Source organism: Clupea harengus, chromosome 6 (assembly GCF_900700415.2).
Source record: "Clupea harengus chromosome 6, Ch_v2.0.2, whole genome shotgun sequence".
NCBI lineage: Eukaryota > Metazoa > Chordata > Actinopteri > Clupeiformes > Clupeidae > Clupea > Clupea harengus.
The window spans coordinates 14,447,172-14,462,403 of record NC_045157.1 but is presented as its reverse complement, the minus strand read 5'-3'; the positions used below and the strand labels follow the sequence as shown (position 1 = coordinate 14,462,403).

At 42.5% G+C, this 15,232-nt stretch overlaps 1 protein-coding gene across 2 annotated transcripts; it reads right to left on the bottom strand.

Moving 5' to 3' along the window:
• Positions 1–4,679: 4,679 nt before the first annotated feature.
• On the bottom strand, positions 4,680–14,900 carry LOC105892655 (GTPase HRas-like). Of its 2 annotated transcripts, none has more exons than XM_012818958.2 (6): positions 14,523–14,900; positions 10,910–11,034; positions 8,874–9,052; positions 8,427–8,586; positions 7,868–7,991; positions 4,680–7,542 (listed from the first exon to the last, which is right to left on the bottom strand). In XM_012818958.2, the coding sequence occupies exons 2-5, from the start codon at positions 11,018–11,020 to the stop codon at positions 7,872–7,874; spliced, it is 570 nt and encodes a 189-aa protein (XP_012674412.1). In that variant the 5' UTR covers positions 11,021–11,034; positions 14,523–14,900; the 3' UTR covers positions 4,680–7,542; positions 7,868–7,871. The 2 variants fall into 2 exon arrangements, with proteins under 2 accessions (XP_012674412.1, XP_012674413.1); XM_012818959.2 differs by having other exon boundaries at positions 14,657–14,900.
• Positions 14,901–15,232: the final 332 nt, after the last annotated feature.

The window sequence follows — 15,232 nt, the reverse complement described above, 5'->3', positions numbered from 1 at the left end:
TGGATATTTCAAATCTGAAGATCTTCAATTACTACCAGAGGCCCGCAGGAACTCTTATAATTTGAATCTGATATACACACACACTAGATATTCAAGGACATATAGGACCTCAGAATTGGGGGGAAATATACCACTTGCATTCAAACTGGGGGCCCATGTATCATTTTGTGTATTGCTAGGGGCTTTTTAGGGTCTCTCAACAGTCAATCCTGGAGCAGCAGGCTTACTTGGTGCAGTTTTTAGGCCCCTAGGCCTGTTCCTGATAGTATCATGCAGTAATCCAGGGGAGGAATTAAGTCAAATAAGAAGATATTTTCCGTTTCAAGAAAAGTGAAAAAAAAAATAGACTCAAAAAGTGTTGTGTGTCTTATTCTGAGTGGAAATTTCAGGAAACATAGTCTGTGGATGTGGTGGCTGTACACTGATAGGGTGTGAAGCAATACCTGTTCTGTTAAGTTATGTTATGTGGTGTTGCGACCTGTCAAGTGACTAGAGGCGTGAGGGGACTTTATAACATATATATTCATGTGTAAAATCTGAGAATGTTGTGAAATGTACTTTACTTAGGAACAATATGAGCTTATTTAGATATATGTACTTGGCAAGGATAAAAGTGAAACCTAGCAAAGTGTTTCTATCAGTAAGGGAAAACTGGTAGAAGAGAGGTTTGATACTGATGGTGAGGTGATTCCTTATATTTGTACAAAAACCTGTGAAGAGTTTAGGCAGGTTTCCTTCAGTGTGACTGAGGACAGGTTTTTGAACTTAGATAATGTTTCCACATTGGAGATGGTAAGAACTGCGCCAACAAGGGAACTTCTGGCGGCTGTCTGTCTGAGATTCACTGAGGATGTACTAGATTAGAAGGTTCTGCAAAGAACATGTGGTGTGAAAAACGTAGCATTGAGTCAAGATAAAATCGAGAGGAAGATTTTCATACAAATGTGGTCAATAACTAACCATAAAACTTTCGAGACAATGCATACATGTCTCCACATTAGAGGTGCCATTTGCTTTTAACTCTGCAGCTGACAGACACAGTCCCTGCCAGGCTCATCAATTCATCCGCTGTAAGGAAAGCAAAACACTCACACCTCATGCCCTGAGCCTGAAATTGTTGTTCTTATATTTGCCACACATTTATTGCTTCATCTAGTGTCATACCATGGTATTGCATCTAATTATGGAAGCTACTCATAACTCATAAAGTGACATTACAGAGGAGGGGATTCTACAGGTAAGTATCCAGAAGCAACACCAGTATGTGATACATGTTTCCAAGATACGTGGAAGGTGGTCAGTTAAAAGGCAAAAGCGTTGTGGGAAATGAGAGAAATAGCTAATTTCAGTCAAACAAAAAAAAAGAACCAAGGATCCAATGAACACATCCATTGGAGCCAGTTTGAAATGTAGACTTGTCTATAAAATTGTGTTTTCAGTTGGACATTGTGTTTTTAATTAGCTTGTTCACAGACAGAGCAATATGTCATCTGATCACAACCGTAAACATCAGCTCATTTCTCTATGGCTTTAACATTGGTAGGTGACTGACAGGCACCTTTTTCATGTAATTATTTATCTGAAAAGAAGAAAAAAGGTTTAAATCAAAGTATTTTTAATTAACTGATGGAAACAGTTGCAGTCCCAAACAGCCAACCCATTCATGCCAATGAGGCCATCAAGAGTCAGATAAGTGTTAGTCGAAATTTAAAAACATAATGAAAGACCAAAACTCAATTTAACATCGATGGCAAATGTGAAGAATAATACAAAATTAGACTAAACTAAATAAAATTATGAAATACCAAAGGTACTAAACTAAAACCTAGATGCAATTTGGTGTTAGCTTGATAACCAGGTGATCTTCATGATGTGATCAGTCTGTGATTGGCAGGCAATTTGCATCGACCAGTCACAATTGTATGCTCTGGTTTTTTAGTTCTTTGACAAGACGGCAAAGCTGGTTTTCAACACTCATGCAGGATGAGGAGCTTCACTGGATTAAACTCTGGGTACGTTTCTGTTATGGGTGAGCGGCGCTATTAGAATGGAGTGTGGTTTCTTTAATTGTGACTTTCTGTGTGGTCTTATTTAATAGATATGTTTGTTTATTTCACGGAATTGCTATGCTGATTCTGGTTTTTGGAGTGTACAATGAAAGGATTGCAAATGGTAAGGATTTTTTGTTTCTACCCATGCACTTGCATGAAAGATTGTCTTTGTTTTGGAATTGACAACCAGGAACTTTTGTCTTCCCTTGGATTGGAAGGTTATATGTTTGCCTCCCCTGGCTCTACAAAAGGAGGAAGAGGTACAGATACCCCATACCTAATGAAAATAAGCAACTACAAGCTGGACCTAGTCGACGGGGCAGCGTATATTCGCTTTCTGCTGGTAATTCTCAGACCACATACAGTGGATCGCACCAACCGCTTCAGGGCAGACCATCCCCCGTGACTAGGCCCCAGACTGGGCAGAGAGCTCATGCTGGAAAGGAACCCATGAAGAGCAGCTACCAGTCAGACTACAATAGATACTCGGGTTCTGTAAAAGGAGGAAGTGGTTCCAGCAGTGGCTATTTTAGCCCAACCCAACAATCAGAAGCAACACCTGCCCAAAGAGGAAGTGCACTCCCTAGTACAGCTATCGGAGGTTCAGTCCAAATACACAACAGCCTTCAGTGGGCAAGTATAAACCAGTCTCCCCTTCAAAGCCTGCCCAGACTTGACTGTTTAGTCAAAGTGGCTATACAGTAGACTATACCATGTTAGATATAACCAAGTGACTGAAACCAAGCCCAGCGGTCCTAGTTACAAGCCTGTGTCTCTCTCTAAACCGGCCCAGACTAGCTACCAGCCTTTAGCCTCCCAGAGCACTGTCAAATCTCCATCTGAGCCAGGGCAGAGTTCCTCACAGTCTTTAAGTCAGTATAGTTCTGGAAGAGTTGATCAGCTTAGAAATGGCTACAAGCCAGGTAGCTATGGACAAAATGCTAACAGCCTTATTCAAGGTAGCAGATTGTCCAGCCAAAGTAGCTTTAGGCCAGCACAGACCCATTACAGCAAACCTGTGCAGACCTACCAGCAAACTCCGAGCAGCTCAAAACCAGTAAATGTAAGAAAGCCAATTGCCTATAGCCAACTGCCTGCTCAGCCAGTTCAAGAAGTTGGCAAACCTTTGCCTCAGAGCCACTCTGTGCCATCCACAAGCTCATTTCAGAGCTCTAGCCAGGCTTCCAGGTCTCCTAAAACTACCTACAATCCCAAACAGGGCAACTACCAGACATCCCAAAAGCAATGGAAGCCACACGCTGCATCTAGACCTGCCAGCACCCAGAAACCAGCATCTCCAGCTAAGCCAGTGCAGACACGTAGGCCAGCACTGAACAAGCCATCCCAGACAATGTTCAGCCAAGTTCAGAACTGGCATCAACCATCCACTTCAGTTTCTAGTGGTGATTCATTTGCCAAGCCTGAACAGAAGCATCAGCCTTCCAAATCAGCACAGGGTAACTACCAGTCCTTCTTAAGTAGATTCTCAGGAGACTCTGTAGCCCCCAATGCAGAGGGTGTCAAAATTAAGCAAAGTCAGTCCAGCGTCGGCATGAACCATCTTCTACAGTTTCTAGTGGTAATGTGTATTCTAAACCTGTGCAGAACCTCCAGAGACCCAAACCAGCACAAGGCAATTACCAGTCCTTCCACAGCCACTTCCCTGGAAGTGGTGCAGCCCAACCTACTGCCAGTGCCTGGAAACCAGAAAAAAAGCTGGCATCAGCCGTCTCCTCAAGCCTCCTCCAATCCTAACTACTCTAACCTGGGCAGAGCCAGGAGACCTCCAAACCAGCTCAGGGTAACTACCAGTTCCAGACTGGTTGAGTGTCCCAACACACTCTGAAAACCCAGGAGTTGCAATCTCCAGCCAAGCCAGTCCAGCGCTGGCATCAACAATCTCCAATTTCTCACAGCGCTCAATCCTCCAGATACACTCATGTGCAGAATAACTACAACCGATTCACAAATGGCTTCACTGGCCAAACTGTGGCCCAGCCTGCAAGTAGCTACAAGCCATCTGTACCAGTCAACTATGACCAGACTAGATTAAGTCCAAATCAGAGCGACAGGCCTACCACCCAAAGTGCCGTTCAGCCAGCGCGCAGCAATTTTGCCGCAGCTCCAGGTAGTTAAGCCAGTTCAGAGCCGGCCAAAGCCAGCGGTTACAGCCCAGTCTCGCAACTCTCGGGGGGCCATCGTATCCACGTCCAGTCCAGAGCAGTTGGAAACCAGAAATAGGCCTAAAGGCTCAGCTTTGTTGGATTTAAAGTATTTTTAATTTTCACTGATGTCTAGTTGCTCATGGGTGGGTTTTTTTTTGTCTTGTATTAACTTTGCCTTTCCTTTCTTCTAGGCATGGTTGCTTGAAATGACGCTTCAATAAACTTGTTTGAATACATATACTTGTGCTGTTTTTGAAAAAAGCTTGCTAAGGGTGACTTTACTGTTGGCCATTACCAATGGAAACCTATTATAGTGGACAAGACAAGTTGACCCTCAGTGTAGGTTTGCTGTTCCAGTGTTACTGCTGCCTGCCACTTCTGCACTGCTTTTGGGATGCTCCTGTATGCTTTGTCTTTACCATGATAGTTGGGAGGACGAGAACAAAAGAAGCGGGTACATGCATTTAAATGTTAAAGTTACATCCTTTAATTCTGCTCTCCACTCAAGCGTAGAGGCAGATAATAATAGCAGCAGAAACAGTAGTAGGTAGTGGGTCATTTGTTTTCCAACCTCAAATTAGGTGAAACACAAGTTTTTAGAATTGACACAAAGGAAAGCAAACACCATCCTTGGATGGGTAAGAAGGAACGGATAACAAAGGCTTTTCAGTATGACAGTTCCTTACAGCAGTCCAACATTCAGTAAAGTAATACAAAGCACTCAAGTGTCAATTTGATGATGGTAGTGTACAAGATACATTAGTAAGAACAGAGGAACATATTCACATTTAAAATGCTCACAGTTAAGATTCTGCCGTTTTCTGTTTCATAGAGGTACGATACATACTTTACTTTAATGTTATGAGTCAAATCTGATCTGATTTCCAAATCATGCTAAAACCAAGTGGCCAGTGAGCTTTAAGAGGAACAATAACAGTACACAATGACTTTCTTTTAAACGCATGGTGTACCCTTTTAGAAATAAAAAATGTGCATCAAGTCATTTAGAATTCAAAATTAATGATTACAAGAAACAAAAACCACCAAATACAAAACACCTGTATTTGGAAAGCATTCTCCAGATACTAGCCAATATACTGAAAGTTGTTTGTACATTTTTAACCAGGGTAAACAAAAGTGGCTAATTTGATCAAATAAAAACTAAAAAGGTGGTTTGGGCAAGAGGAAGTAGGCTCAAGCACAATGGGCTCATGTTGACCATCTTCAGTGGAGCACAAAGGTCAAGGAATCTGCCATAACAAGGAAGAACTAAAAAGATGACACACATGCGCACACACACACACAAATTCCCATATCCTCTGAAATAGAGGATTACACCAAGACACTAGATTTGGAGGTAAATAAGTCATGATTAAGTTTGGTCTCAGGGTTGGCTAAACGATAAGATTTTAAGAGAAACCCCTCTTTTGACAAATGAGTGAATGTTACCATATCTGAACATGTGTTCACTTCTACAATGGTTTTGCGAATTTACCCAAAAAGGAAATTTGACCTTGTTTCACCATTACGGAGCACATGAATAATAAAAAAAATGAGACAGTTCCAAATCTCTGTAAAATGCTGTCATTTTTAAAGGTTCATGCTATTTAATGGCATTAAACACTCAGTGGTCTCCCTTATCATACTCCTGTGTTTATCAATAAACCCAACCCTGAAAACGGACCACTCTGGCAATGTCCTTATAACAGGATGTTAACCAGTACCGGCACAACAAACATCTAGATAGCATAATAATAATAATAATAAAATATCATTATCATCTGTGGTCATTCTATCAGCCACTGCTCAACGTTTGTTGATGTGTCAGTAAGTCATATGGACAAAGTGAAATCCAACAAAAAAAAGCAGCCATGTCTTTTCTAGGCTGCCATGCAGGAGAGAGAAAACAAGAGAATGCCTTGCCATTCAGGAGGATATATCAGCACTATCAACAAAGACACCAAGAGAACCATTTTAATACATATTCTTTCAATCCAGGTAAATCATTCTGTCTCACCCTATTTTCTATTGGAGATGGTGAGCATTTCAGAGATGGAGAGAAGTGGGACACCTGAAACACTCATAACACCAAGAAAGAAGCATGGTAAAAACAAACACACAGTACATTTAACACTCCTCTAATATTAAAATTAAGTATCCATACAATACCTGTCAGGTCTGTATGCCAATAAATTCACACATTATCCATTCATTCTGAACCTATGCATAGCACAGTGATGGCTGGAAACACATTAGAAAACCATTTTAGATTCTGCCTAATATGCCAGTCCCTTCGTGTAGCCGTACTGACTCTAGAAGGGACTTAACATGTGTCAAGGTCTCTACACAGGCACTCATTAAAAAGAGGAAAAACAGCAATGCCTGGATGGTGATAAACACAGAGTTCCAGAGAATTAGATTCCAGTATTAGTAAACCGCTCATTCCGATGACCAGTCTTTCAATGCACTGCGTTATTTCCGGGATTAGAGTGAGGGGCTGGGTGGTCAGTGTGCCAAAAAGACTCACACACGCTTATTTTTCCACCCATGAGAAGAAGTCTTCCACAAAATATGGTAATCAGTCTTTGCAGGCTTTGTGTGAGAGCATTTGGATATGTTTCCCACAAGGCATTGTGTACAGACAATAACAACTCATTTTAACTACTCACAGTACCTTGAATTTAAGTAAAAAAAAAAATACTATTGCACTGAGACTTACATTTAACTCACTGCATATTAACAATCACAACATGTCCTATTTTTAGGGATAATGCTCTAGTGTGTGGGAGGGAGATCTGTGGGCACTTGGACCGCACGCGCACGCAAGCACACACACACACAAACACAGACAGACAGACAGACAGACAAAATCTCCTCTGAAGCAGCTGGTTATTATTACACTGCAGATCAATCACCCTCAGTGGTGGAGTGTGACCATCTTCTTCCAAATACAATTAAATAAAAAAAATTAAAATTAAAACAAAGGCAAATAACAAAGCATTGACTCGCCGTCTACAAGTCCGCCTCAAATAAATCAAATCTGTGTGTAGCATTCAGGGGCATAGCCAGGGCTAGCCCAGTGATGAGACTGCAGTGGTTTAGGCCTGATTCTGTCCGTGCTTCAGTCTTGGCTGTCCCTCAAGGCCAACCCTGAGGGCTGTGGGAGCCTCCGGCAAATGGGTTCAAACTCAGGCTCAGGCTTGCAGGCGTCTGTGTGCGACGCTGAAAAGCTGCCCCCTTTCCGCAGTATGTCACCGGAGGTGTGGCATGTGAGGTCCATTTAGCTGCTCTGCTCCTAAATTCTGATCCGCGGGGGCCCACGATGGCTGCAGAGAGAGGGCAACAGGTCATGCGTGAGGCTAGTGTATACAGATGCTAGTTTCACACAAGTTTATACAGATGCAAGGCCACACAGACAGACAGACAGACAGACAGACAGACAGACAGACAGACAGACAGACAGACAGACAGACAGACAGACAGACACACACACACATTTAGAACAGTCAGCATTAACAGAATTATCTTAGTATTGGGTATATATTCAAGGCATACAATCTGATGCAGTGGCCACACATCCTCCAATTCACTTTTTCTCTCTCGAGATCTGTGTGATGCACACAGTTTATTTATCACACAATAACCGGTCACCTGGTCATGACAATACACAGCGACACTTGAAGCAGTCCTGTCCGTTGTCATCAGGCGGGTTGAGCTTCCTCAGTTTGTGCTGCCTGATCTCTCTCACCAGGGTGTAAAAGGCGTCTTCCACTCCCTGCACAACACACACACACACAGTTTTCAATTCTATTGCACCTGTTAACACAGACCTACATGCATCTGTTGAGTTAGCATTTGGAACATCCTACAAAGGACAAAAAAACTGGTTCATACAGAGCACACCCCTGATACCAGGGTGTAGAACGCATTCTTCACCATTCCACATACCAACCCATTAACTGCCTCACCAATACACACAGACATAAAACCCTATAGAACACAACTCTAAAACACTTACCACACATATCGTGTGCAATTCCACCATATAGGCTATTAGATAATACCACATGCCCCCTCTGCACTGTCCAACATCAGCCCACAGAATTAATTCTCAATCCTCTCCTATAACACTGCGTGGAGACAACATGGTTAAATGTGTGGACCAAACTTGTCTTTGCTTGGCTCAGGAAAAGATGTGGGTGTGCCATACCTGTCGGGTCTTGGCAGAGGTCTCGATGTAAGGGATGCCATAGCTGCGGGCGAGCTCCTGGGCCTGACGCGTGTCCACTGTGCGCGATGGCAGGTCACACTTATTGCCCACAAGCACCATGGGCACATCGTCTGAGTCCTTCACCCGCTTTATCTGCTCCCTGTTCGTTCGCGTTCGCGCGCGCACGCACACACCACACACACACACGCACACACCACACACACACACACACACACAAAGTTTGAGTGCATCATCACGACAGCTTCATACTTCCAACCCACATTTCTGCACCACATTTCAGATTCTGAAGGTTTATTCAATTCCACTACCTGGAATTCCTTCAAATGGATTTTAGCTCCTGCTTAATAGGTTGATCAGTCCTGTTGGGACTGTTATGGGCTTGGACCCCACTTCCCTCCCTAACCCAGAGTGTTCACACAGACCCACCTGTACTGGTGGATGTCCTCAAAGGACTTGGTGTTGTTGATGGCAAACACACACAGAAAACCCTCGCCGGTCCTCATGTACTGGTCCCTCATGGCGCTGTACTCCTCCTGACCTGCAGTGTCCAGGATGTCCAGCAGGCACGTCTCCCCGTCAATCACCACCTGCTTTCTGTAAGAGTCCTGTCAACACATGCCCCACAAAGCCACGTCCCAAAGAGGTATGAGCATTCCTCATTTACCAGGGTTTTTCCTGCATAGAGAAAATTTAGGCGCGCACCTAAGCCGTTTTCCCGAGCGCCTACAACAAATCCCGAGCGCCTAAGGCACCAAAAAAAGTCCACGATAAAAAATAAATAAACAAAAGCTGTCATTCATGACGCAATTCAGCTTAATGGTGTTTTGAGCCCTCACCGTCGACTTCAAGGCAGCAGCTTGTCCCACCTCCCACCCCCTGAGCCAATCATTGAAAAGAGGCTGCTCCAAGCTTGCCAGTTTAGAGAATACGTTGGTTTGAATTTGAGATTTGAGCAAGCAACTTAATGTAGCTAGCTTTTAGCTGTTTTAAACCAAGGCACTTCAAAAATGTTGTTTACAACCTGCTTACAAATCTGGTTAAAACAACTAGTGAAGGTGTTTTAGAATAATATTAATGCCATATACAATAACTGACTTTATGTTAACACCACTAATTAATGTTAGCTGTCTAATTATTTAGCGCAATGCTAGCATGCATCTACCGTAATTCGATGTTTAACCAAGGTAGCCTATTGTACTGCAAAATATTGATCGCGACCTGTTTACAAATCTGGTTAAAAAAATAAAGGTGAGCTGTTATTTATAGATATGAATTATTTCGCTCAGGTGGTGGGATGCGCCTTCATCACGCGTGCAATGCATGTTCGAATATGGTCTCAATAGTATGTTTCAAGTTTAGGCTACAGCCGAAACCTCGTTCTGTTTTGATCAATAGTAATCGAGTTGATAAGCGTGTCTTCTTGTCTGAACAATACGCAACTGTGAGGTGCGCGAATGGACAGAGCAGCCAGCTGCCAATCACTCAACTTGCGTATGCATCCTGACTTCATCAGTCGGCGGTGATTTTGAGCATAACATTCCATTTTCAGTATTCATGGCTTTCAATGTATTACAATATCTGCTATGTTGAGGACCTACACAGGTGTAGGCTATTATTTGATTTGTTTACCCGTTTGAACGAGTACCAGTAGACCGCGGGTCCTCGGGAGAGGCAGACAACCGCATTGGTTTATCAATGAAAGCTCAGCTCGTTCGGAGGAGAGCGGATATATTTGTGTTGCATCTCGAATTAATATTATCATTGATAAACCGGTGCGGTTGTAAACTGTCGTTCCGCTGCGAGGGCCAGCCAGACGTGCACGAATACACCTGTACAAATGCAAATGAAATGTCCACTCAAAATGCTGACAAAAGTTTGATTTCCAACGCAGCCTCCATTGGTGGGCCAATAGAAGTTAAACACACTATTAAACATATTTGTGGACAGTTTTAATAATAAAAACAAAAATAATGCTATGTAGGTTTGTATAATAAAAATGAATAGTAATAATAAATAAACTTGATTTTCATAATTTGTGTGTTCCATTTCTGACCACTGGTTAGTTCTAGATTCTATTGATATACATTTCAGTAGTTTGCATATATATGTAAAGAGGTAAACCTTAATAATCTTTGAACCATACATGATAGCACCATGGGGCTTGGACTATTGTCAATCTATTTGAATCTAAAGTGGAAGCAAAATGATTTCCTGAAGCATATCCTCATTATTTATGAAATGGTAAAATGTAAGCTACCAGGTGACATTTTTTTTTGGGAGCACCGAAGACCCATTTTGACCCAGGAAAAACCCTGTTTACAAATATTTTTTTATTATTATTTATCTGACACATGCTTCAAGCATATAGCCGAGAATTAAATCCCACAAGTCAAGCACATAAAGACACGAGTTGATACTATCTAGAACAACACAGGCAGTTAGAGAAAAGAAGCAGGTCTTACCTCAATAGTGGGATCATATTCATCAACAAAGTGATTCTGAATGAGTTGAATGGTGAGTGCACTTTTGCCCACACCACCTGCCCCAACCACCACCAGCTTATACTCGGTCATCTTCACAACACCAGCTGTGAGGGAAAGAGGGTAAAAGGAAAGAGAGAGAATTACTATTTGAGCCTGAGGGGTGTTTTCCAATGCTGGGTAAACCCCTAATATTCCAGGTAACATCAATACAAAATATTTAATTAGCAGGCAAACAAAGGATCTATTGTGAAAGTCCATAAGTTCAAAACTAGTTCAGAGACTACTGTGCCAGATATTAAAGATATGGCCATTGAGTGCTTTCATAGAGGTTACTGTATGTAATGACACCTGAAGTTTTGATCTGGCTAACACATGCTGAAGCAGTCAAAGCTACCACAGTGAAGATATTATCACATCTTCCTCTTGGAATGATTAAGCAAAGTTCTAGACAGTAGCGCACACACGAGAACAGCTCAGCTTCAGCTCAAGGGCAACACTTGGAACTGGGAGCGACATATGACAAAGCACAAAAACAACACACACACACCCATAAAAAGAGGCTGTGGAACGTTGCACAACATTGTGCTGACGCAAACGTTCTGTTCCACACTGCCTTTGCCACCACTTCCTGGACTGTCCTTGGCAACTGCTCACCTTTGCTGCTGTTGCTACGACAAAATGAAGCTATTCGAGTGGAGTGACGCACACGCAACACAAAACAAGCTCTTTGAGCAGCCCACAGTCGAGGCCACCCACACACCTCCACAGGGTTTTCCCTATACTGCTGAAACTAGTGCTCCGATAATGAACAGCAGTGGAAAACAGGGCAGGTGACGACGAGGAACTTGAGTTTTATAGCTGCTTCTTTCACATTCACAAAGGCCCCCATGTACAGCTCCATACAGCTGTTGAGTGTGTTGTGGGGGTCAGAGTCCCTATAGATTTGTGTGATTCTGTTTTGGAATGACATATCTGTTACTGTGTCCACACATCAAAGAGGAAACAACCTGCTGCTGAGGTCAATGGAAAATCAGAGCTAGTTAAAGACAATCAGAAGTTAATCATCTATGTGACTTATTGAGGAAAAACTATGCACTCAGGCCATATTAACAACTATTTCCTCCTATGCCAAGACTCACAATTTACCCTCAGGGCATTGTGAGCATATTCCGGGGACAGGTATATCCACATCACCTGCTGCTACCAGATTATATCTCATCTGAGTTTTCACTAGGACTGTTGTATTGAAACTTTGAAATGAGAGAATCTCATTGGACCTTGTTTCTGACTAGTAAAATACTACATGTGCTACTGGAAGCTGCTAATCTAGACCCGCCCAATTTTACTCTGAAAATAGATCATCACAACACCTCTAACAGTCAAACAAACCTTTATGAAGGATATGCAGAACACAATCACTGGAGAGAAATATGTGGTCTGGAAAACGACAGGCGGAAAGTATACGGCTGCGGACACAGTCAGTGCATGGTGCGCATTACGCAAATTTCGTCATCTGCACAGTCCGTGCAGACTGCGCATGAGCATGCAAGTTTTCAATTACTGACTCAGAGTCAAGAGAAAACAAAATCTATTTACGTTATTTACTCATTTAGCAGACGCTTTTATGCAATGCAACTTGCAGTACAGCTCTACATTTTCATTAGCGTGTTTGCTCCCTGGGAATAAAACTAGGGAAGACCCGCTGATAAAATGAGGGATTCATTTATTTCATGCTTCAGCTAATCTAGCTGATTAGTTTACCAGCAACGGTATTCTAAGGAAGGTAGCAATTGCCAGAGGAGTAAACTGTTATGAAGGGGGCAGAGAAAACTATAGACTTATAAAAAAAAAAGTCTTTGCCATAGATTCACACAACATAGAGATGTGATTTCAAACACTCTGATTGAGCTTGTGCGTTGAGGTGTCCGCAACAGCAAAAATAGTATACTTTGGAGACACCCGTGTGCTTGTCTGTGTCCTCAGAAGTATACTTGAGGCCTTACATCCACACAGATACACCCCTAAAAGCTGAGTGTGCAGCCCTCGGTTTCCAACACTTACCAGGCTCTATGTGGGCAGACTTAACACCATATACACAAAACACTCAAGACCCTGTCCTTTAGCCCAGTCTCCATTACTGTGGCAAACTTCCAATGTTTACTTGATGATAGGCTATGTAAGATACCAACCCAGAATTCCTGTCTGGGTTGCTGAGATATTTCTAGTATCATATGTTAAGTCTCATCAACAGATTAGCCATGGCTATTGGACAGATCATGACCTGGGAATTTGCAAATAAGAAAGGTTGTACACCTTGTTACACCTGTTGTACACCTATGTCTACAACATCATAACTTCCCTTACTTTTTTTGGTACGGTGACCTCATAAGTTTGATCCATTTTGATTCAGTTGCATTTAAAAAAAGCACCCAGGTCATGCAGCTGATTTAAGATATAATATATAATATAAAAATCACTGTAAGAATTTCTCATCCTTCAAACATGAATTGGTGGATACAGTGTATAGTTGATCATTTTAAGCTAAAGGAGACAGGTCTCTGGGTCATACTTACTCAGCTTTGAGATGTTGTTTTGAAAAAGTCACTGAACACACACTGAGCAGGTGTAATAAACGAAGCATTCTCGGGTATTTCTGTTTGCGTGGATGTAGGCTATGTCTGTGCAGACCCGGTTGTGGGTTGGGAGTGGCCTCTCTGACAGGGAATTCTGTGCGCTTGTAGATCTGTTGATTCAATTACCTAAATGAAATGACAGAGGCCTATTGACAAACCTACCATCGGTCGTCATTCCGAGCTTATTATTAGGGTCACAAACAGTAACATTTTCGAAACAAGTTTACTGATAAGGTACATTTGAGCAGCGAAGTCTACACGGTTACTGAAAAAACATACTATTTTCGGCTGCAATATTACATACAATGTACAGACCTACACAGGCAGACAGGGACTGTGTTGCTGTTTTTTTCAACAGTCGAGTGCTACAATGTTTAGTTGACCTGTTACGGGGCGTCACCCCTGCAGCTAAATACAAGCAACAGGAAGGCGAGGCCAGATGCCTAACATCTTGCTCTGGTCGGTGATTTTTTTTGCTCCAAAAAATGTCAGTTATTTAAGACTATTAGAACAGCCTCGGTAGTCTTAATCCAGCCAAACAAATCTTACTAAGGAGACGATGCTATAGCAAACCTAACGCAACCCATCAAGGAAACTGTAATGACATCATTTGATTTTTTTTCGACTGGCACGTAAACAATGTGGCTAATTTCAATCGGTTGAGGAATTTTCATGGTTGGAAGGCAACAAAGACTCTAAAAGTGAAACGAGACGTGGTAAACAAACGTACACAAGTTCAAAAACTGCTAGCTGGTACAAAACGATGTGCCGTAGTGTCCAAATGATAACGGCAGCTGTGATTTGGGCGAGTAGTGAGGTTTTGGTAGCATCCATAGACCAATGATCAAACATTAAGTTCACCTAGCCTTATGTTGTTCCGAATGGAAAATACTGGCATAGCAGAACCCACTAGACACCACAAGTTTCTGATTAAAACGAGAAAACATTTCACTACTTACAAAAACACGACGTTGTCGATGTCCTCGAGGACAGAACGTGATGAGAGAATATAGACAATCGCTCGGGCCGTGTTGCACTCTTTTTAGCGCATACTGGGCGATGCCGTGATAATATTATTATTTCTTTCTCTTACCATTCACACTACGTGCTTTTCGCCGTTTTCAGCAGTGTTACTGCCGTCATTTCTCTACGGTAGATTGCAACCCGTGAGTTCGACGGCGCTGGCAAGAAAGCAGAGCACCCGGTGAGGTCAGAGTAGAATGCAGCGAACAATGTGCAGCGCGCAGGGGAAGGCGGGACTGAGCGCGTAACCGCAGCCCACGCCCAAACTCATCAACAGTGAAAAGTGTGGCGCACAGGCCTGTGACGGTACTGTCTCTCCCACCGTCTCTCCCAGGCCTACGCGTGGTAATGACTTATAGAGAATGCACTATTGATTGAACTCAAAAAGAAACATCTGGATTACAAGAACTTGAGCGATACATCTCAATAGAATGTAGCCCTTTCATTAAATGCAGACTCGCTCCGCTTTGCATTAAGATTCTACAGCAGATATCAAGACACACACATACACACACATCTATATATCGTGACTGTTATGTAGATAGCTCCCATAATTTGGTGTGCTCCATGTTAATGTTCAAATCTAGAATGTGTTTGTGTGTAATAACCAGTGTTCACCTGTGTGCGTTATCTATTATGTGTGAAT

Coding starts and splice junctions, on each gene's coding strand:
- LOC105892655 (XM_012818958.2), bottom strand. CDS start 11,020: ATGACCGAGTATAAGCTGGTGGTGGTTGGGGCAGGTGGTGTGGGCAAA. Junction 8,587..8,873: donor GAGGACATCCACCAGTACAG/GTGGGTCTGTGT, acceptor GCGAACGAACAG/GGAGCAGATAAAGCGGGTGA. Junction 7,992..8,426: donor CCTCTGCCAAGACCCGACAG/GTATGGCACACC, acceptor TGTGTTGTGCAG/GGAGTGGAAGACGCCTTTTA.